The sequence below is a fragment of the Myotis myotis genome, unplaced genomic scaffold (genome assembly GCF_014108235.1).
Source record: "Myotis myotis isolate mMyoMyo1 unplaced genomic scaffold, mMyoMyo1.p scaffold_m19_p_1, whole genome shotgun sequence".
Classification (NCBI taxonomy): domain Eukaryota; kingdom Metazoa; phylum Chordata; class Mammalia; order Chiroptera; family Vespertilionidae; genus Myotis; species Myotis myotis.
In genome coordinates, this window is record NW_023416313.1 from 14,629,270 (window position 1) to 14,653,941 (window position 24,672).

General features: G+C 37.3%; 1 protein-coding gene across 3 annotated transcripts in view; it reads right to left on the reverse strand.

Moving 5' to 3' along the window:
* Window positions 1-5,599: 5,599 nt before the first annotated feature.
* The window catches only part of SEPSECS (Sep (O-phosphoserine) tRNA:Sec (selenocysteine) tRNA synthase), a 36,097-nt gene continuing 17,024 nt past the window's right edge, over window positions 5,600-24,672 (reverse strand). The window contains exons 7-12 of one of the 3 annotated variants that reach the window (XM_036330311.1): window positions 21,618-21,747; window positions 21,397-21,488; window positions 13,046-13,139; window positions 11,270-11,360; window positions 10,751-10,779; window positions 7,500-7,629 (exon numbers count right to left, since the gene is read on the reverse strand). In XM_036330311.1, the coding sequence (XP_036186204.1) occupies window positions 10,767-10,779; window positions 11,270-11,360; window positions 13,046-13,139; window positions 21,397-21,488; window positions 21,618-21,747 (420 nt within the window). In that variant the 3' untranslated portion in view covers window positions 7,500-7,629; window positions 10,751-10,766. Of the gene's footprint in view, window positions 7,630-10,750; window positions 10,780-11,269; window positions 11,361-13,045; window positions 13,140-21,396; window positions 21,489-21,617; window positions 21,748-24,672 lie in introns of all 3 variants that reach the window. The other 2 variants (XM_036330318.1, XM_036330301.1) reach the window with 2 other exon arrangements.

Consider the following 24,672-nt stretch of genomic DNA (forward strand, 5'->3'; position numbering starts at 1 on the left):
TTTTTACTGTTACCAGCAAATTTGATTGTTCCTATCAAATTATTCAGAGGCTATCAAACTTCTGTGAACATCAAGCATGTCAAACCCGCGGTCTGCGAGCCGCATGCCTCATTTATTTGGCCCACGTTAGCCTTTGAGTTTGACATGCTTGGTGTACATAAATTGGATTACTTTTCAGTTACAAAGTAAGGTTGGCCTCATGAAGTGCACAGGATAACAAAACCATTTAAAGGCTTGGCAGAAATCAGTACATCTTAGAAAGTGGGAAAAGAAAACCCAACTTTTAAATGCACCAAAGGGTATGTATGCAAAACAATTCCTCTGAATGTATATAAAATGAGACTGATCAGCAATTGTTGGTGCTGTCAATTGTTGGCTATTTTCCTCCATGAAAGTACACAAGAATTTAACTCTCACGATGAGCTAGCTACTTATTCAATATTAAAGTAACATCACTGATTTAAAAAAATTACCTTTGTTTAATTTAAATTTTACTAAAACCTATCCTAGGCATATCGTCTAAAAATAAAAGCACATCCTATAGCTTAGGCCTCATTAAAGTTCTCATTACGGGGTGGTTACAGAAACACAGCCGGACACCAGGTCACTTAAGGCCTACCCGCTGGTAGACCCAGCCAAATCATTAGTGCCAGGATGCTTTTCTTTGGTCCTCAATGTTCAATTCAGGAATTCATGCCAGTACATAAAGGTAGCACTTGCAAGTACAACAAGTTTCACATGTCCTTCCTTCCATCCGCTTTAACCATAGACACAGAGCCTTCCTCAGCTCAAGAAGTAACCCTCTTTTATAAGTTGAGTGAGCAAACATACTCTGACTGTCACACTAAACTGGTAGTTCCAAAATACCATCCCCAACAAGGAAGGGATATCACTTACAACAGAAGCCAGCTAGCACCCATTCTCTGCCAAGTTTGAAGTCGAAACTTACTCACTTGAAGCAATCAGCCCAGGCCCACTTGCGAGTGAAATCTGACCAAAATGATTGCTCACAAAACAGACCAGACCTTACAGTCTTTATTAGACTCCACCCTCCTCAGACTTGCAGAAAATGATCTCTCTGCTGCTGCCTCACGCATACGGTCAGCTGTATCCACTGCTTGGAACTCCTCATCTGACCTAACAACTCGAGTTCAGCGTAACATCCCAGTCAACGTCAACAACAGAGTTTCTGAGGAAAATAGAAAAAATATCTGTATTTGCTAGAAGTAATCCTCACGGTTTCCTTCTCAGAGACTGAGTACCAACGTGCAAGACTTGTCTATGTCATTGAAATCAAGGTGCTCCTCCCAAAGCAGATTCAGGAAGATAGCCAATTGGTTGCAGCCCTTGCACGTGTAGATCCTGTACGGGGAGGTCTTCCTTCTCCTGCCACTCAGCCTTCGGTCATGTTCAAAGGTACTGCTGACCCTTTGATTTTCCAGCTCCACCTACTCAAGACCGCTATTTCATGCGGTGTCTTAGCTGGAAAAATTCACCAGATTGCTAAGCTGTACATTGCTCAGGCACCAAGCTCGATCGCCTTATGTCCTGATCCCACGTGCCTTAATATTAGGCCGCTGCGGAAACCTAAGGTTGTGTTGAAGGAGAGGATTGAGTATTCACTTGGAGAAATGATGGGATCATCGTGAATCTTGAGCCTTATGCAGATGGACATTACTGCAAAAGGAGAGATCTTGGCAAATGATCTTTATACACTGGAACCTTTATACACTCGGTTACGTTATTTGTTCAATAAAAGCAATGCTGCCTAGTCACTGTCTCTGCTAGACAAGTTTCCGAAATCAAGCACAATCATTGCCTAAGTCAGGCTGTTAGCTTGAGGTCTATCACAGAGGCTACTAAAGCTCTCCTCATCCACATTATCACTAGCATTTTGGTCCCTAATCATAGTGGCCTTAACATTCTGGCTTTCCTTCATGGCTGTACTGTTGATGCTGCAGATAAGCTGAGAGAAGAAAATTACACGGTGTAACCATGCCTTCCATAGCAGAACAATTTTAACTCTGTAACTCAGCCATTGCCCAATCTGTGAGAAGATCAATAATCTTCAGGCCTGAGTCTTTGCTAGAACCATGATGCTGGGTTAAAAGGGGGAATACGTCACTGTATATAGGCTCATGAACATTTGTTAAGATAAACCAAGAAGCAATTACAGGCCTACCAGAGGGAAAGCTAGGCAGAACGGCTGAAGACCTCACAGCCGCATGTGACTGGATTAAGCTCCTCGGATCTGTTGGCCCAAACTTGAAGCAATTATTATCTTGCCTGCTTGAGGACAAGGGTGTGATTCCACCTGATGTTCCTAGTGTTGGGTGGCATGCTGACAACTGGCTGCCAACAGCTTCGGATGACCGATCTGTACTTGCTGGGTCCCTAAACATCATGTCAACCCGTCATGTTTACTACTGACTACATGGCAGACTTTGCCAAATTGCAACGTGACCATGTGGTACATTTTCAAGCAGCATTCATACATGGTTTCAACCTCCTTGCCTCAATACTGCACTGTCGTGAGCTCCAAAAGAAGCATTCTACCCAACACTGTCATGCAACTCCTACACCCGTGAGATCTTAGAGAAGGGGTGTAGCTTAAGTCGGAGAACTATTTATCCAGGGATTCCTTTCTCAAAACTGCCAACTGAGACTACTACTCATACGCCGTCACAGGAAGGCGATCCAGCAACTGCAGCGTCCTATAGGCTGGCAGATGAAATCTTCTTATCATTTGCTCAAGAAGTTAAAGAATTGGGTACTCTTCTTGACTCAGGTTAATTGCCTAAACACTTGGAGAGGTTGTCCCTAAACCATATTGCCCCTCTCCCTGGACTGCTTATATTTGTGTCATTTTGATACATGGGGCAAAAATATAGAGGCAAAGTCTTGTCTGTAGCCAGGTATATCAGAGTTGCCTCTTACATACCAACTCTTCTCCAACCCTCAGGTGGGTCACTAAGGCCGTTTATAATCTGCTTGAAGTCAATGAGACCTTCCATCTAGCATTTAAGTTCAAGTTGACTCCTGTTATAGCTTAGCCAGACATATCACTCAGGGTGGGGCTCATTTCTAAGTTACTCTTTGTAAGGATTGTGACAATAAGTCCTGATGCCACCCGGCTAATGAGGAGGCTAAACATTAACGGGGTTGATAGTCAAGGGGTGCAAGCGCCTGACTTGGACTCTTTACTAGGAACGCTGAAGCCTCTCAGCGCAATCAGGACAACAATCACTAAAGTAAAGAAAACCATAGAATTCTGCCAAACCGCTCCTTGTCAAGCTCATCATAACATGAGGTCTTTGCTCACAAGCCCCAAATGGCACTTGTCTGTACTCCTGAAGGCATATATGGCAGTGTTTGTATCCGAAGTACTTGTTCTGTCTCAGGACACTCCCTCTGAGGTCATTCTAGACCTCTGCCATGTTTGTAGATAATTATTCACACAAAGGGTGATGCTAGGTATTCAGAGAGAGTTATTGAAGATTTGTGTGGCACTACCCAAGAGAATTTGTTGTCTGATTTTTCACTCGCCACTATTACTAGTGCTCAGCACTACTATGATCATGCTAATTCTAGGGTTCAAGGAGCTATCACCTACTGTACCTTCGAAAAGCCTGCATTGGTAGGACCTTGCCAGACTTATCTTGTAACAGGTTACTCAGGGATAACAAGCTTATTGGTCTGTCAGAAGCTTCTTCTTTGCATCTTGAGCCTGGTGATTTGTGCTCCTCAGTATGTCCAAAAACTGACGGTATTTTCTGTGCCATTGTTGATGCTACACTGTCAATACTCAATGCTGTAGTCTTACCCAACTGTTGCCAAGCATGTTCAGTTTGGAAGATCTAATTTCTCCCAGCAAGTTCTTGTTGCTCCAAGGCTAACTCCACTGATCCAGCAACTGCACTGCTATCTGGAGATGCTCCGCAGCACAATGAAGATGAGGCGAAGGAATCCTCAGACTGATGTTTGCTTGCCCATGGCTTCTGGGGGTGTTCAGGTTTCATTATTTGGGGAAGGACTTCGCATACAGGTTCAATCTGATGTTCGTGACATGGGTTGGGTTGTCCCGTCTTCCAGTTGGGCTCTGGATAGGATCTCACCACTGTTGTAATCTAGTAACCATTGGGACCATTTAAGAAAAAAAAAAGAAAAAGAAAAAGAAAAAGAAAGAAAAAAAACCACACAGAGCCACAGCAGCGTTATATGCTGGGGCAAAACACTGAAAAAACTTAATTTATATTTAAATTTACCATTCTGTATATCAAGTGCCTATTGGTTGAACAAAACTGTATTCAATAATTCACATTCTATAGCTTCATTCATCTAATACACAAAGCTAACTAGAAAGATTTATAGCTGAACACTGAGTTCCTAAGGCTGGTATCACATGTCATTCCCTGACAGAGTGAGAATTCATCAGCTGAGAACATAAGAGCCAAACTGAGAGTTGGATTTAAAATACCTTTCCCTTCTGTGTGTATAAGGAACACATTGTGTAGTGACCTAAAGAATATTTTGTGTTATTCAATTTTCTTTTCTGGGCAGACTACCACAGCACAGTGACTTTAAAAACCCAACTCCAAAACTCTACCTGACAGCCTGAGGAAGAGCAGTTGGGTCACAAAACCAGAGAGGCCATCTTAGTCAATGACAGAAAGGCATCATCCTTGGCCCCTGCCAGTTTCAGGACAACTAAGGCCAATCAGTACCAATCAGTACTAGCAATTTAAAATAAACAACTATTTGTACATACTTTTTCATACTTACATGTGGAAATGGGAGAGAGCAAGGAAAACAACATTGGGGTAAGGTAAAGGAAAGCCTGTATATACAGAACCTACAACAACTCTTCAAAAACTCTTAGGAATTCTATGATCTCAAGGTCAAATTTAAACCAGCAGGAATAGAACTGGAATTCCAAAACCTCTGAAAAGAAAGTGCTAATAATAAACACTGCATTTTATGCACAGCTGATTTTAAGCACCAGGAATGAAATGTTATAACACATCTATCATTCACATATGGGCTCATGTAATTTATCTTCAATTAGGGTGATTATCTATTCAGCAGCTGAAGCCTAAGAGCTGCCGATACACTGCAGAAGAAACAACATTTGCTAGTCTCTCTGCTCTGGCCTTTCTTAGATGACAATACTGATCACTTGCCTGTAAAGCAGTTCTGGCTTACACACAGACAAGTGCACTGTCAGCATTTACACTGGCAACATCACCTCGTTCCCTTTCACAGACTCCAGAGGTTCTGTGCAGACACTTCAGCTTATGGTTCTACAATTCAGTCCCAAATTCACACAGGAAACATGATGCAACTTTTAATCCAGAATTTACTCCTTTAAAATAAGTTGTTAAAGCTCTTTTTTAAAACAGATCTTTTTTTTTTTTTTCATTTTAAATTTTTTTATTTTATTTTATTTTTTTTATTGCTTAAAGTATTACAAAGGGTATTACATATGTGTCCATTTTATCCCCCCGCCCTAGACAGTCCCCTAGCCTCCCCTATCCCCCAATGTCTTATGTCCACTGGTTATGCTTATATGCATGCATACAAGTCCTTTAGTTGATCTCTTACTCCCCCTACCTCCTGCCCCGCAACCCTCCCCGGCCTTCCTGCTGCAGTATGACAATCTGTAAAACAGATCTTTACAATATTTGAACTCTAAAGATATATGACATTTATAATTAAGTACTTTATCTCAACAGTCTTGACTCCTAAGGTTGTCAAGACAGTGTCTAAAGTGTTCTAACTTATACTTTAGTGAGAATGTATCTGTCTAAGCTCATGTTTAATAACACACATTGCCAATCAAGAGAGAAAAACACAACCCAGAAATCAAGGCAGATTCTCTAGTGCAGTGTTTACAAAAGTATGTTCAATGGATGTCAATAAGTCTTCAGATAAGGATATGTTCAAAGTGGTTTCAAAGGAATTCTTAGAACCTTTACTACGCCAATAAGCAGGTCTGCAAAGTCCCAAAATTATTTGTCCACAAGATCTTTTATCCCCATAAGCACCTCTTAGGAACAACACATCACAGAGCAGGACTTTAGAAACACAGCTTCACCATTTGGTGTATTCAGAAGCTTCACTAATTCCTCAGACTAGGAGACATCAGTCTATTTCTTCAATGACACAAATAATTGTTACAGCCAATAGGTCTGGAATTTCAGACTCAGAAAGTGAACATGTGGGCAGGGTCGGGTGTGGCAGGGATACACCTGTTTATCACACTACATCATTTTCACTTCCCTAGCAATATATGTTCAGAAATACCCATGGTTAACCACTCTTCCTAATGGCTGTGCACAACACCTGGGCACACTAACCAATATTCGAAGGCTGCTTAGAGCAAAAACAGTGAAATAAAGTTTTCATTTACCCAAATGGAAAGATGCACAAGTGCCATATAAAACAATTTATAATTACATATTTAGAACTGGTAACGCTGGTTATTACCCAGAAGTCTATACCATATAGAGAGATAACACTTTAGAGCTATCTTCTTTGAAGCACTATTGAATAATTAAAGTTGCTATGGAAAATTCTTCCCTTGAGGAGTTAGTTTACTTTAGAGCAGTGTTTCTCAACCTCAGCACTACTGAGATTAGGAGTTGGATAATTCTTTGTTTTGGAAAGTTGTCTTGTCCACTATAGGATGTTAGATGTCAATAGCATCCCACCAGTCGTAACAACCAAAAATATCCCAGATATAAGCAAAAATGTCCCAGATATTTGCTTGGATATAAGCAACTCATCCCCAATTGAGAACCAATGCTGTTGAGAGAAAATTAAAGCTTACCCCTTGACTACGCTTCTCTGGGAATTGTCCAATTTACAGGCACACTGTGACTTGCATACATCCACAAACATCTAGAAATTAGTAGCATTAGAGATCTTTCTAAATTCTGTGTGATCAGAAACAAAAGTAATTTGTGAATGGTAGAGAATAGTTAGGAAGAAAGAGTCTACACATTTCAAAAAGTATTGTGGTAATTTTACTGCTCTTATATTAGTAAAAATTATCTGAATCATAATGCTTAACTGACAAATATTTTCACAATTAGAAAAATGCTAATTGTGTATTATAATCCATTAAGGATCATAATGCTTGAGGCTATCTAAGAATAAAAAATGTAACAATCATCAATGGCTAAATTAGGCCATATTCTATTCCTTAACCAAACATTCTCCATGACATTCTCAATTCAAAAATTTCAAGACTTGTCTTTAAACTGCTTGCTTATACTGTCACCTCATCATTTCTTTCAAATTATCAAAAAGAAACCCTTCACATGTCATGAAGAAGAATCCTCAAACTTGTCAAGAGATACATTCTCTAGTTTTAAACCCATTTCTTCAATAACCACATCTTCAGTTTTGTCATTGTCAACTCCAGATCCATCACTCTCTCTATTTTGTTCTTTTCTTACTATCTTGAAACACTTGTCCAGTCTCTTTATGAACAAGTCCACATCCTGTGTCTTCATTCCGATGGCTGATGCAGCATTGAGGTAGGCACAAGGATAATCATTTGTATGTGACATGAAGCCTCGGAAAGCGTAGCCACTCACAGTTTGCACAGCCCCGAGAGGCACAACTCTAAAATAAAATAAAAAATTACCAATTTGATATGTCTGGTGGTATTAGAGTATCACCCACAAACAAAAGATAGCTATGTTACTAAGCCTTACACCTACTACTTAAGAATTTTATAAACAGCCATAAATCATGGTTTATGAAGAAAGACTGTCAGCCTTAAACTAAACAGTATACAACACACTCAATTTTACATGGAAAAGGGATTAATATTTACTTATCTCCTATTAAAGAGGTATAAACTCTAGGGATTGCAGACACCTATACATCTTCTTCAAAGAGTTAAAAGAAAATTGTTTTTGTAGCAAATATGGAATCTGACTTCACATATATATAAACTTTAACGGAATGGTGGAACTAGTACATCAAAATCACTTTGATTAACTGCCATGTAACACCGCAAATAACCAGAAACTAAAATTACACCTATCTGATCAGTGCTACGCAATAAGAGTTTTAAAGCAAGAATCCAACAAAAATTATGTAACTGCTTACAGTGGGGCAGTGGTCAGCAATCAGTAATGGCACACGCATTTTTTTTAAGCTTCATTTCATTGGCACACTTGACATAAGCAGATTTCTAAGAGTCCTTTTTTATTTCTCAAAGAAGTCAATTAAGATAAACATAAAGACAAATAGTGGCAACACTAAAAACAAAGCTAAGAAAACCATTTTAGAAATATCAAACTATGCTGTGTTATATCAAGGTAAAAGCTGAATTCATCTAAGATTTTTTTTATTTTAAAAAGTTGTCCTTTCAAAATTCAACACCCATTTTTGATAAAAGCTCTCAGCAAGGTGGGAGTAGAAGGATCATACCTCAACATAATAAAAGCCATATATGACAGGCCCACAGCCAACATCATACTCAATGGACAAAAACTAACACCATTTCCCCTAAGAACAGGAACAAGACAGGGATGCCCCCTCTCACCACTCCTGTTCAACATAGTACTGGAAGTGTTAGCCATTGCAATTCGGCAAGAAGAAGAAATAAAAGGCATCCAAATTGGAAAAGAGGAAGTAAAACTGTCCTTATTTGCAGATGACATGATATTATACATACAAAACCCTAGAGACTCCATCAAAAAGCTACTGGACTTAATACATGAATTTGGCAATGTAGCAGGATACAAAATTAACCCCAAGAAATCCGAGGCATTTCTATACACCAATAGTGAACTTTCAAAAAGAGAGATTATAAAAACAATCCCGTTTACTATCGCACCAAAAAAATTAAGCTACCTAGGAATAAACTTAACTAAAGAGGTAAAAGACCTCTATTCAGAAAACTACAGGACGTTGAAAAAAGATATAGAGGAAGACATAAACAGATGGAAGAACATACCGTGTTCATGGATTGGTAGAATCAACATCATTAAAATGTCCATACTACCCAAAGCAATCTATAAATTCAACGCACTTCCCATTAAAATACCAACGGCATACTTCAGAGATCTAGAACGAACTCTCCAAAAATTCATCTGGAATAAAAAAAGACCTCGAATAGCTGCAGCAATCCTGAAAAAGACCAAAGTAGGGGGGATCTCAATACCAGATATCAAGATGTATTACAAAGCCACTGTTCTCAAAACTGCCTGGTACTGGCACAAGAATAGGCATATAGATTAATGGAATAGAATAGAGAGCCCAGAAATTGGCCCGAACCAATATGCTCAATTAATATTTGACAAAGGAGGCAAGAACATACAATGGAGCCAAGATAGTCTCTTCAATAAATGGTGCTGGGAAAATTGGACAGATATATGCAAGAAAATGAAACTAGACCACCAACTTACACCATACACAAAAATAAACTCAAAATGGATAAAGGACTTAAATGTACGACAGGAAACCATAAAAATTCTAGAAGAATCCAAAGGCAACAAAATCTCAGACATATGCCGAAGCAATTTCTTCACTGATACAGCTCCTAGGGCACTTGAAACTAAAGAGAAAATGAACAAATGGGACTACATCAAAATAAAAAGCTTCTGCACAGCAAAAGAAACCATGAACAAAACAACGAGAAAACCCACTGTGTGGGAAAACATATTTGCCAATCTCATATCTGATAAGGGCCTAATCTCCAAAATTTATAGGGAACTCATACAACTTAACAAAAGGAAGATAAACAATCCAATCAAAAAATGGGCAAAGGACCTAAATAGACACCTTTCAAAAGAGGACATTCAGAAAGCCAAGAGACATATGAAAACATGCTCAAAGTCACTAATCATCCGAGAGATGCAAATCAAAACAACAATGAGGTACCATCTCACACCTGTCAGACTGGCTATCATCAACAAATCAACAAACGACAAGTGCTAGAGAGGATGTGGAGAAAAAGGAACACTTGTGCACTGCTGGTGGGAATGCAGACTGGTGCAGCCACTATGGAAGACAGTATGGAGTTTCCTTAAAAAACTGAAAATGGAACTCCCATTTGACCCTGTGATCCCACTTCTAGGAATATATCCCAAGAAACCAGAAACACCAATCAGAAAGGATATATGCACCCCTATGTTCATAGCAGCACAATTCACCATAGCTAAGATCTGGAAACAGCCTAAGTGCCCATCAGTAGATGAATGGATTAGAAAACTGTGGTACATCTACACGATGGAATACTATGCTGCTCTAAAAAGGAAGGAACTCTTGCCATTTGCAACGTCATGGATGGAACTGGAGAGCATTATGCTAAGTGAAATAAGCTAGTCAATGAAGGAAAAATACCACATGATCTCACTCATTCATGGATAATAGAGACCATTATAAACTTTTGAACAATAATAGATACAGAGGCAGAGCTGCCTCAAACAGATTGTCAAACTGCAGCAGGAAGGCCGGGGAGGGTTGCGGGGCAGGAGGTAGGGGGGTAAGAGATCAACTAAAGGACTTGTATGCATGCATATAAGCATAACCAGTGGACATAAGACATTGGGGGATAGGGGAGGCTAGGGGACTGTCTAGGGCGGGGGGATAAAATGGACACATATGTAATACCCTTTGTAATACTTTAAGCAATAAAAAAAAAAAAAAAAAAAGTTGTCCTTTGATGTGAAATCTCTAACCTCTGGTAGTCAGAGGAAAGTAATAGAAGAATGTAAATAGGAATACTTACAACAAGGTATTTCTTTTCAAGTCATTCTTCTTCGATATCATCAAATTAAAAATGAAATTAATTTTTAAACCAGGTACATAAAGGAGCAAAATGTACATTTTTCAAAGACAGTACTTAGACAAGAATAGCATAACCTTTTTAGTTTAGGACATGGGCTTTTCCTTAAAAACTCTTTCACTTAAATTTAGTAATGAAAATGACATTTCTAATACCGTTAAGTGACATCACTGTAGATTATCTAACAAAAAAAAAATAAAGACAAACATAGAGAGGTAATGAACTTTTGTTTCTGTATGTCTATTAAAATAAACAAGATTCATATCTGTGTCTATTTGAAGTGTAGGCAGTCCACAGGTGGGCATATAATAGACTTATAGATTCTCGACCTCAATATTTATTCCACGATGAATTCTCAGGGGTAGTTCAGCATTTACTTAGGGGACTATTGTTAAAGAAAGGTACTTTATTAGCCAAATAATTTAAAAAGCCAAATCAATCCAAGCTTTTAAGCATAATTACCTGGCTCCAGAAACCTGTCTGGTAAAAAGCATTGAGCCAAGCTGAGTGACAGCTTTGTCACGGTGCTCATCTAGTGTCTTAAGTGTCATAGCTGAAAAAGAAAAAAGCACCACAGTGAGCCTTGGTTCACCAGCAAAAAATCACTCAAAAAACAACACTTAATAATGAAGACATTACTTTTGTGTGTGCTAAAATACAAATAACATGAAATTTACCATGTTAGCCATTTTTAGGGTATGTTCAGTATTGTTAAATACATTCACATTGTTGTGCAACCACCATCCATCCATCCATCCCTATAATTCCTAAAATTTTGTAAAACTGAAACTGTATACCTATTATAAAATAACTCCCAATTCTCTCTTCCCTGAGCCGCTGCAACCACCATTATACTTCCTGTCTCTATGATTTTAACTACTCCAAGTACCTCATATAAATGAAATCACTCAGTATTTGTCTTTGTAACTAGTTTATTTCACAAAGACATTACTTTGTATTCATTGTTCAGTGGCATGACTGGTATGCACTTAATAAATTATAGTAAGGATTTGCTTGCATATCAGACAAACATACATTAATATAAATTAACATACTCAGAATTTCCGTATCACTTCTCTAAAGAGTGAATTTTCCAATTAAACAGATGAAACTATGACATGATCAATATGGCAGTTTAGTCAAATTCAACCATGTTTTAAGAACTTGTAAAATGAGAAAGTGGGATATATTTCAGCACATATAAAATATTAAATAAGATCAACTTCTGCAAATGAAAATGAAAATTATCTTTATGAGATTATGTGAGTAAACTGCACTCTGTTCATACCACCAGTCACTGATACTAGGTAACATTTCCTAAGGATGGACTTACCATACTAGGTAGTTTATAAATATAATCTCAACCATTCTTTAATAATTTTGCACGTGAGGATTATTATCTCTATTTTATAGATGGGGAAAGGAAGTTAGGAGCTAGTACATGGCAGAATTGGGATTCAAATTATACCACATCACCTTCTATAGCATCTACATAAATTATAAACCAACAAAGGACTGGCTGGGCCAAATAGTTCTCCATGGAAGCCATTCCTGAAAAAGGTTTAAGTGACAAATGACTATTTACTAACTTTCCTCAGATATACCTGAAATATGAAGCATATTACACTGCACATATTCACAAAGTAAAAGGAATATAATGAAGCTTACAAGTTACTTAAATGCATAAAAGTCAACATTCATATTATGCTATTCAGCAGTTCTTGTCTACATGACAAAAATCATAGCCCCTACACAAAGAATATTATCATAAATGTAGAATTCGCTAACACAGAGATGCTCAAGAAAACAAACAATAATAGCATTAAAAACAACATAAGAATAGCTTTAACTTCTAATATTATGGTGTTTGTTAACTGACAGAAATTTTTAATATTTATATCGAGTTCTTACTAGCAACCAAATGATTTTCATTAGAAGCAGGAGTTAAAGTATTATTTTCTGTCTATTTACTATAATATTTAATGTTGATTTGGATTCTTTCAGAATATAGGTTTTTTTTTTAATCTTAGAAATACATTAAAGCATTTCCAAAGGCTAACTAAACCTTTTCAATTTACAAATTAATACTGTAATAAATTTAGAAATATCATTGTAACCAGAAGGAATTCATACTCATCTAGAAATACCAGCTTCCTGCTGGGGATGGTTCAGAAGTGCTGATTTTCCTTTTATTTTATTTTTTATTTTTTTATTTTCCTTTTAAAGGAAAAAAATTACCTAAAGATATGGGGTTGTGAGGTGTATGCAGCAGTCTTTCATCGTAGGCTTCGGCCAGCTTCTTCAGTTGGATAGACAAATATGAAAACATTTCCTGCAATAAGAAAATGTTACACTTGAAAATCAAATAAGTATGTATTGAAACCTGCCAAATTTAATAAGACAAAATCTGACTGGTGTCAAGTCTGTGACATAAATTAAATTAAACTCATTCATGTGCCCCAGGAGCAATTCTTTACTTTGCTGCACTATAGTGAGATTCAAAGCTGCCACAATTATCAGAAACCACAGGATTTAGGTAAAGAAGGCGATGAACCAGCACATTTCCTGCTTTGGGGCTATCATGTATCCGTCACAAATTCATCCTCTTTTCAGAACCTCCAGGGCTCCTGCTCTAGTCCAAGTAACTGTCGATCTCTGCCCTGGACCACAACAATACATTCTAAATGATTTCCCTGCCGCCCTTCCAGCCCCTCGACAATCTGTTCTACACACAGAATGGTCTTTTAAAAGCATAAATCAGGCCATGTCCCTCCCAATGACTACCTCCTGTAAGGATAAAAATACAAACTCTTCACCCATAAGTCCCTGAACGATCTGGCTCAGCCAACAAGCACAACTCAGCAACTTACTACAGTGCCAGCCACATCGGCCTCCTTTCCAACAGCTGAACAGGCCAAGCTCATTCTAGAGTCAGAACCTTCATGCCTGCTTCCCCTGGACTCAGAAGCTCTTCTCCAGTCATTCCGTGAGTGGTCCCTTTTGACACAGACTAAGGAGACCTTCCTTTATTACTTCCCCATTAAAGTTGCTTGAAGACTGTCCATTCTCAACTCTCAATCTCATTCCAACATCATTACTTATTTTGGTGTATTATACTTATCACAACCTGAAATTATCTCATTTATTTGCTTAAATGAATACTGCTTATGACAATTTACTAGAATGGAAAAACTCCCTGAAAGGAAGGACTCTGACTTCTTCACCACTGTTTCCTCAACACCAAGAAAAATGTGCCAAGCTTTTAGAATGAAAGTAACTTAGGAAGAGGTACTTTAAAAATGCATTTCTTTTAAATCATATAAACTTAATATTAACAATTCTCTAAACTCAATTAAAAAAGAGCAACTAAAAACTAAATATTGTATTCATGATCCTACTCTAGAGAACAATGCACAGCTAATAGTAGAAAATAAAGGAAAAATATTTTTATAAGTACAAAATTTCATGTGCACATATAAGAAGTGGGAGTTTAACCAAGTTACATATAAATATTAAATTGGCAACTGTGTGACCTAAAATTATACTTTTTTCTCCTAGTAAGCCCTTTCCAAAGTTTTGAAATGAAATCTGTCCACAAAATTCTGCCCCTGAACAACCCATTTGCACTGACCTCCTCCAGCCAAAGTCAAAACCTATAAAGTCTATACACCTAAGAGCCCAGGGCCAACAAAGTACCCTGATGTGCAGACGGCAGGAAATGATGCTTCTCTAATTCCCAAGGTCACAAAAGCTGCTTCCGTTTTCTGTAAGGTAAGGGTTGCAGAGTCTGATCCCACACTGGGACTCAGAATAGCTTTTTCATGTCTAAAGCACATAGATGACTAACTCCAACCTTTGTTAGGTAAAGATTAAGAGAAGAGAAAAATTTCTACCAAGTTTATAAATTATTAATGAACCTACTGAAGACCACAAAACAATGTTGACGCAATATATTTTATATACTGACCTGAAGTTTTTTTTTAGCTAATTGTTGTTCTTGAATTTTTAGGGTATAAGATCAATCTCAGCATGTCAGAAATACGAGATCTTAGATCACTAAAAGAAATTGATATTTTTATATTTAAAAAGTTAACATCCACATTTGTCATATCTATTGAGCATGTGGAGAAATATTTAAGGAGACAAATGTTATCACCAGAAACAGAAAAAAAAAGTTGTGGTAGGTATCTTTTTTTTAACTTAATTTTTATTGTTGACACTATTACAGATGTTTTCATTCCCTTCCCCCCTTTACCCACTTCCACCCAGCCCTCGCCAGACCCCTTCCCTCTGGCCATCACCCACTCGCGGTCGGTATCTTTCCTTAGACATATAAACATTTCTGATCCCTCCTTCTTAAACTAGTTTCAATATTCACTTCAGAAGGTGAAACAACAAAATAGAATAAAGAAGAGTTTTCCAGCAACTGAAACAATTCATAATCTTTCAGCACACCAGTGTTAAAAAAGTCACGTTTTAATTTAGATATTGATTTTTTCATCTCTATTACAAGCCAGCGTCTTAATCTGCACCTGTCTCTCTTATTCTTATAAATCAACCTCTGAGCAGAAATAAATCTGACAGTCCAGAAACACGTTTCGCAGACTCCTACGTTGCCCCCCTCCAATAGGAACAAGAAAACAACAACACATTTTAGAATTGAAGACCAATTTGAAATATTATTCTACCTAGTATGGCTGCCACAGTAATCACCAATGTGGTCACACTTATAGACACAACTGACCCTGAACAACACAGATTTGAACTGTACAAAGCCACATACATGCAAACTGTTTTCAATAAATACAGTCGGCCCTCTGTATCGCAAGTTCACATCCACGATTAAACCAACCACAAGTAGAAAAAAGTATTTCGATCCATGGTTTGGAATCTGTGGATAGGGAGGGCCTACTGTATACACTGCTCTACGCCCTTTTATATAGGAGGGACATGGGCATCTGCAGATTTTTATATGAGGGGAGAGGTCCTAGAACCAATCCCCCACAGATACCAACGGCCACTGTAGGTAAGTTTTAGAGGAATCAAAAGTTATACGTGGGTTTTGAACTGCACAGGGTGTTGGCACCCCTAGCCCCCATATTGTTCAACTGTACTTAATTTGTGCTTAGCTACTTCTAAAAAGAGAAATGTTTCCTTAGTAACACCCCTAGTGGTGCTTTTAAACTTATTACTGCATACATGTCAATTAAAAAACTGAGATTTTTCCCAATGTTCAATTGGGAAAATACTTTAACAAATACTTTGACACATCAGTTTTAACTAAATTAGTTCTATCAATCACTTGCTAATACCACTAGAATTCAGTTTCAACTGCAGCTAACATTAGGATAAAAATCTTTAAACAGTAAGCATAATACTAAGGTAACTAAATCTCATATCACTAATATGGGAGTAATCAGAAAAAAAAAGAAAATATTTATGAATCAAGTTCACATCCATCTGCAAGTGTTTATAGTATCTCTACTCTGTATAAAGGGTTATGAGAGGTAATCCAATAAGCAAAGAGGCTTAAATTATCTGAAAGCACGATATACTGAATCCTACAATATTCCACATATTAAGGTCCTAAATGTTCTCCCATTAATATCACTACTTTTAAAATAGATCGTTTAGGAGACTGTACCATTATTTCCTACACTAATACTTAGCTAAGCAGTTTTTTACCTGATATATTAAAGGCACTACAGAACCTGCTTGGCTTTTTTTTTGCTACAGTTAAATCTATAGCTGACATTTATTATAAAATACTTCTGTAAAGGGAGAAATTTATTAGCACCCCAAGCAAATATATATAGAGAGATTGTACTTAAAAGAAATGAAATATTATTGATTTTCTATGTCATTTTTGCTGTATTTAACTTAATTTTAAAAGACTCTTCACTACAGATAAACTGAGCTGTATACCTGAATGCTAATGTCAGCTATATTTTCAGAATAAAAATACAAAACTTTACACCATAGTTCAAGATGTTAATGGAGGAAAAGTTGAATTATATTAAGCATTACCTTTCCTATGGCCTTTTGTAAATTGATTTGCAGTCAAGAAGCCCAACATTCAACCTACCCCTCCCCATAACCCAAAGTTGTGCATAATTCACTGTTTTAATGAAAAAGGTCTTATGTAATCATGTTTTTTAAAACATACTGTTTCATGTTCAGCTTAAGATATAAATAGAACTTTGCATATTACTACAGTATGCCTCACAAGGTGGGTAATACATCAAAAGGAAAACATAACAAATAGTCTAATCTTTCACTGATAACATGAAAGGATGGATGGAAAACCGGCTGCAAAGATGTCCATATTTGAAGATAACGGTACAAATGCAATGTGCTGCACTCTATGATTGTGGCCAAATTAAAGGCTCCAGACACACTCAGCAGTCTTTGCATCCCAGGCTCAAGTACAGCTTTCAAACTCTGCTGTTGTGGCCCCACGTACAGGCCTGAAATCTCATGCTTTTGTTGAGATTCAACTACTCCACGTTTAGGGCCTCAGATCTTCTAATGTTTCCAAACCCAGCTTTGCTATAGAACATTGTTTGGCCTAGATGTCTGATGTTCTTTTATAATGTAGTTTGTCCTCCAAGTGTCAACTATAAATTCCAGCCCCTGGAGCAGACATTCGCTGCCATTCTCTTCTGCACTTGTCTAATTCAGCAGATATTTGCAACCATGATTACACCTGCCTGACCTGTCAACAAAGCAATCTTCTAAAAGGAAAGCTAAGCAGAATAATGGTCTTCTCCAGCAAAACAGAGGAGGATAAACTTCTAAGACTGATCTTTCTGTTTGCTTAGAGAAACTCAAAGAAACAGTCTCTTAAATTTAACCTCTTTCCTTAAAGGTTGTTTCAGTTAAATTCCTGGTCATTTCTCCCGTCAATGAAGCAGTGTGTTGATCCAGAAGGGGCTGAGGGCAAAAGAGGCTCAATTCACACGCATAGTTCCACTTCCTCTGATCCTTTCACCCTTCAAAAGAGACAGCTTGAGAAGGAATGGCTTCAAGCTGAGTTCTTGTCTGCCTCTTCTGTGAGAAAGATAAAGCCTTATCTGAAAAGATATACTAGATGAAATAACCTCTAAAAATATCATTCTGGTGAATAAGGGCATAGAATAAAAAAATTCCAAGTTCTCTTTTAACACTCCTTTTTTTAGTACGCAATAACACCAATAATATAAAAAGGAGCTCTCAGTGATGGTATATAAATAGCTCTGGCTGGAACAAAATAGCTTTGCCTCAGCTTCTCCAGAGCTGAACCAATAAACTATCACGATTAAATTTTCACAGTTCAAAAGCAAGTCCATTTAAACAATAGAGGCTCTTACTTCTGCAACAAATCCAATAAAAAAACAATATTTATGCTACATATATGCAATTATGGTTTATGGAGGACATCGACATTTTTCAATGAAAAGACTTGCCTGTTGAATGAAGTTGTAAAAGAACAATTTTATTTACTTACAGTGACAGAGTTCTCAAATGAGCATTCTAATACTTGAAGTCTACTACTGCAGATAAACTGTATTCTAAGTCTCTATTAAAAATTTTTAAATAAAACCAATTAACACAGAACAGAGCGTTTGGAGTTTTACATACCTCCACTAGATAAGAATGGGGCAGTCACAAGATCATCATTTTTATGGCTCAAGAGCCTAGTACAGAGCAGGCAAACACTCCCCTGATACTGGAAGCAGTAAGAGCAGAGTGGTCAGATAGAAAGTAGAGACGGTAGCACCACACTAACCTGAGTTTCAGTGGCAGTTCTGGACTTACATGTGGTCCCTGAGCAAGTACTTAACTTTTCTGAGCCTCAATTCCATTTGTAAAATGGGAATAATGCCTACCTCAGAAACTTAGTCTGAGTAATATGAAATAATGAATATAATAAACCTAGCAGAGTTTCTGGAATACAGCATACATTCATAAAAATGTTTTCCCCATCCACCTACTTTTCCCTTAGCCTAAAAGAGGTTTCACGTTAAAATAACAAACATTACCTAGCAGGACTCCTATAGACTCATACTAATACCCAGTAGCTACAATCCTATCCTTATTCTGTCCCTGTTTATTCCACTCTACTCTATCTAGTTCAAAAGAACAGAACAGCCCTAACTGGTTTGGCTCAGTGGATAGAGTGTCAGCCTGTGGACTGAAGGGTCCCAGGTTCGATTCCGGTCAAGGGCATGTACCTTGGTTGCGGGCACATACCCAGTAGGGGGTGCACAGTAGGCAGCTGATGGATGTTTCTCTTATCAATGTTTCTAACTCTCTATCCCTCTCCCTTCCTCTCTGTGAAAAATCAATAAAATATATTTTTTTAAAAAGAAAAGAACAAAGTTCTGGGTGTTACAAGAGAGCTGCCGCTTGCCATCTGACAGAGGTAGAAATGAATGAGGTAGCATGAAATTGAAGAGACCATCATCTTAAATTTTTCAGCCTTACAAAATGTTTGACTTACAAATTACCAATGTGACTTGTACTCGATTATTAAATTACAGGCCAATTACCATGATTATAATGCCATGGCCCAGGAAATAACTATTTTATTTTAAGAAATATTTACAGTTTTTTAAAACCAGAAGTGGTCTGAGATAGTTGATTCTTTCACAAACAAGAAAATAAAATCTGCAAATTCAAGTACCTTTTTCATAGAGAAACAACTAGTTAGGAAAGAGCTAAGACCCACTGCTATCTGATACAACTAAACTTTGAGGTGACAGTTTACCTCACGTACAAACAAAAGCTTCATCTGTCCTTTGAAGAAGGTTCCTTGAAGATTTTGAGGTCTTCTCTTGGCTACTATAATCTATGGCCATGATGATTACTTTATGAGAGTTTATCAAACTGAAGTTCTATTCTAATCATTTAAATTTTTTTTCTCAGGTTTATCAAGGCATGATTTACATACAGTAAAATTTCAAATGTCCACTTTTCAGGTGTCCACTTCTATTAATTTTGAAAAACATATTAACAGTCATTAAACTACTTCCACAATTTATCACAATAGTTCCCTCCCCCAACCCAAGTCACTGGCCACCATTCATCTTTTTTCTGTCCTGATATTTTTTGCCTTTTCCAGCATAGTATATAAATGAAACCATATAAAAAATATGGAGAACTTAAAAAAAAAGTTTAAAAAAGTCTTTAAAAAATGTAGAACTTTTGAGTTTGATTTATTTCATTTAGCATAGGGCATCTGAGAATCATTATGCTGTTGAATATATTAGTAAGTCTGTTCCTTTTTATTGCTGTGTATGTATGTACCACAATTTGTTTATACACCAGATGATGGACATTCGAGTTATTTCCAGGTTTTGGCAATTAAGAATAAAATCATTATAAACACTGATGTCTAGATTTTTGTACAGGCATAAATTCTCATTTCTCTTAAGTAGTAAGAGGTAGGATGGTTAGTTTACATGGTAAGTGAATGTTTAACTTTATAAGAAACTGCCAAAGTGTTTTCCAAAGTTGCTGTACCATCAGCAATGTCTGAGTTCTACTTGCTTAGGATCTCAGCCAAGATTTAAAGTGTCAGGTAGCTGTTTTTTTGGGGTTTTTTTTATAGTAGCCCTTTTAATAGGTGTGTATGTAGTGGTATCTCACTGTGGGTTTAATTTGCATTTCCCTAATGACTAATGATACTTAGCATCTTTTTTTATTCATGTAAATTTTAAGAGATATCCTCACAAGTAAATAATTACTTTCCTATAGACTGAATAAATGGGGTAGGGGAACTAGGGTAAAATAGGGCACAAAAGCTTTTTAACTTATCCATATTCATAAAGCTGTTGAGAGGATCTATCTGATAATAAAAATATTTTAAAATATGTAAAGTATTATTAGAAAATCCAAGGTGCTATAATTACTACTAAGTACTAAAAAGTTATTCAGACACAAACATTGCACCAGGGGCCTCCTCCCAGAAGAGAAATGAATGAATCATCTTAGTCTGACTCACCCTGCCAATACTGTCTTTGTCTACAGTTTGGAGCTGTCCTGAATTAAGCTAATTTTTAGTGTTAAAGACAAAGCCCAGTTTTCAAGCACAAAGGTCACTTTTCTTTTCAAAGTCAATATAACCAATGAGTTCAACATTCCAATAATGGCAAGGGATAAACTTATTATGTTAGAATGAGAAACTGGCCAACTTCTGACCTGGTTCTTCCTTCTTTGACTGATGTCTCATGCCTAAACAAGTCTCCAGGCTTCCAAAAACTAAAAAGAAAAGCCTTTTCCATTTGTCTTTCAAGAACCTCTATCTAAATGATAAATGAATTGAATTTTACTGAACTAATAAGAATCCCTGATGTAGGAGTTTCTCAAGACAAACAAAAAAAAGCAAAATCACCTGTCCAAGATTCCTCAAAGTATCTGGATAAACAGGATGACAATGACTAATTGCAAACTATCTATGGTAGTTCCAGATCAAGTATATCCCACAGGACTGTACGAGATATCTACTATCTAAAGTGATAAACCAATAGGCAAAAACACCAATGATTAGGAGTGCCGTCCAAATACTAGTCAGGAGTATTAGTTTATAGCTAAAAGGAAAAGCTTACCTTTCTTTCTTTTAATAGCTTCTTATAGCCATTTGATCCCAGTGATAATAAAGTAATAAGGACATCTAAAGAAGGTGAAGCTGAAGCTCTTCCTGAAATAAGAACAAGTTACACTCAGGAGAGTAAAAAGCTTTGGAAATTCAGATTTATTATAGTAATCTATGTACAAATGGATTTTTGTTTATTAGGTACTTTTTCTGAAGAGCAACTAATTTATTTACCTGGATACATCTTGCTGATTTCCTGAATGAAGGAATCATTAAAGCCAGCAATTATAGCGCCACCTACTGGAACCATAAAATTTTTGTCCAAGCTCTGAACGAAAGCGTCTATTCTACCAACCCGAGCCCCCTAGAATGAAATAACATGTAGTTTTACATATTCATTTCTAGAAGAAGCGACAACGATGGCTATTAATGCATAAATACCATTAAAATAATGCAGAAAATAAACAATTTCTTTGTAAAAGTACCAGTAATATATTTTTAAGTATTAAACTGAGTTTTTAAATGCTCCGCCTTATATGTGTAAGAGCACTTGATAGTTTACAACCTGCTTTCCACAAAAATCATTGAATCTTCACAACAACACTGTGAGAAAGGCAGGGTTTCAATATTAGTTCAGGTGGAAACTACAATGAAACAGAGCTTTTCACCTTAAAATTGGGTATTAGAGTATGGATTCCTCCTGTGCCTCTCATCTCTGATCTTCTATTAGGCAATAAATGTCATCAGTGGGCCCTAAAACTATTAAGTAATTTTAAGCACCCTCTGGGAGGTTAAGAGTGGCCACCATAATCTAATGGACTGCAGCCACCCATGCTGCCAATCAATTAGCTACACACTGAAGTGCCCCTCTTTGATTCTTAAATAACCTACTAACTGAATGATCACTCAAAGCAATAATTCTGCTCCTACCACCACTCAGATAACAAAAGAGAAAAATAAATTTTTATTTTTAACATCACCTAATGGATTTTTTTTTTTTTTGTATACTCTTGGCAATGTTTCTACATTAACTCATGATTCCTAATGTTATCATCTTAGATGATCTCATTCCACTGCAAATGAACTTCAAGTGAAAATCTAATATTCTGGTGAAAAATTGAATACTTACTTACCAGAAATATAAAACCAACACAGTCCCCATCCAACACAGTCTATGACCTTCTGTCTAATGTGCTTCAATTTTCTCCTCTTAAAAATAGAGATACTATCTAAACTTCAACTAAGATAGTTTATTTGCTTTATCTGTGGGGACAGATTTTCAATCTGTATTCAGAATCTACATTCCTACTAATATAACCGCCTTTGACCTTCAGCTTCACACTTTCTCTCCACGTCCATATCTCAGAAAGAATGGAAGCAGCAGAGAGCTGCTCTATCTCAGAGACCAGATCCAGGCAACAGGGAGAAGCTGCAAAGGCTGCAGGCTATCACATGATTAAGTCTCCACCTTCCCGTTACTCTTCTAATTCCTCATAAACTGTGATCAGAGAAAATCTCACATCACAGGAAAACAGAAGCATGTAAGACTAATAGAATAAATAACTGAAAAACATACAAGATAATAGTACATAAAATAAAGTGGAAGTTACAGTTGCCTTTTATGAACATTTAAATACTACTGTCCAAGGCTTCCTGAAAGAAACATGAACCTAAATTGGGAGCAGAATTACCAAGAACAATCAGTGCGCCAGCCTTTGCTAAGCCCCTTCACCACTAAACACAGAAAGCCCTGAAAGGGCAGCACACCTTGTGGCAAGGAAAGACAAGCTGGACCTAATCCCAGGAAGGGTATACAGACCTCATGCTCCATTATCAAAGAGCAGGAAAAAAGATTTGAAGGATGGAAGCAATTAAATAGAATAGGAAACACAGAAGTATGTTCTATGAAGTAAAGAGTTGCCATTTATCGGTCCATCCATTTACTCATTTATTCATAGAACAAATATGTAGGCACTTAACATTTGCCAAACATTGTTCTAGGTTCTGGGGATAGCAGCAGTGAATAATACTAACCGCTGACCCTTGAACAATGCGGAATAGGAGTACTGAGTGCGGAGAATAACTGAAATTGGTCCTCCACATATGCAGATTCCCAACTGCCTGATTCCAGGAGAGGATGCTGGATCACTCCATCTACTGACACCACCCCCACCACCCCCAAAAGATGAGGGCATTAACCAAGACCTGTCATACTTATTGTTTACTGTCTGCTTCTGCTCCATGAGGACGGGATTTTGTTGTACTCACTACTGCATCCCTACCACCTATCCTGTTGCCAGGCACATCCGTAGGAACCCCATAAATATCTGTTGAATGAACTGACAATTAGGTCCGTGAATAAGTAGTATAAGACCTACTTCTCTCAAATTCTTAATAGGCAAAGTTGCTGCTCCCTACACTTTGGATCTTTATAATCCATTCGGACTCTAAATGTCTGAATTAATTATATGTATTTTTGTAATTCTACTATATCCCCTACCCTCCATTAAGCTGTCTTAACATCCGTACTCCATGAGTCTCCTAAATTAGATAGTTCAGTATATAATCGTAAGTATAGGTTCTGCAAAGCTAACTTCCTGGGGACTACATGTGCATATAGGATGTTCTGTATGCTCAGCATTAAGTCGTTTGGAGGCACTGCCCCTTAAAAAAAGAGAATCCTGACACATTTTAGTTATAGCTCTTGCTCCACTGGTTGCCTCATTATTGTAATACATGCTTCCCAAGAAAGTATTTGCAATTTTAGTACTTTGTCTTTTAGAGCAAAATAAAAGTTTCAGATCTTGGGCAAGTCACTAAATCCAGCTGAGTTTGCTTCTTCATTTGTAGAATGAAAACAATAAGAAGTACACCTTAAATTGTTAGGTTAAGCCCCTGGTCGGCACACTGCGGCTCACGAGCCACATGCGGCTCTTTGGGCCCTTGATTGTGGCTCTTCCATAAAATACCACTTGTGGGCACGCATGTACAGTGCGATTGAAACTTCGTGGCCCATGTGCAGAAGTCGGTATTTTGTGGAAGAGCCACACTCAAGGGGCCAAAGAGCCGCATGTGGCTCGCGAGTTGCAGTTTACTGACCACTGGGTTAAGCTAAGAAACTTGAAAAGTCTAACAGGATGCTTGGTACATGGTGGGTAATGAGTAAATAGTATATTAGTAATAAAAACCTATTAGGAAGAATTAAAGCTAACTGATTTTTTTTAGAATGACATGAAACAGCAACCAGCCCTCAACAAGATCCATGTACTTATTTGATTTAAAGGAACTG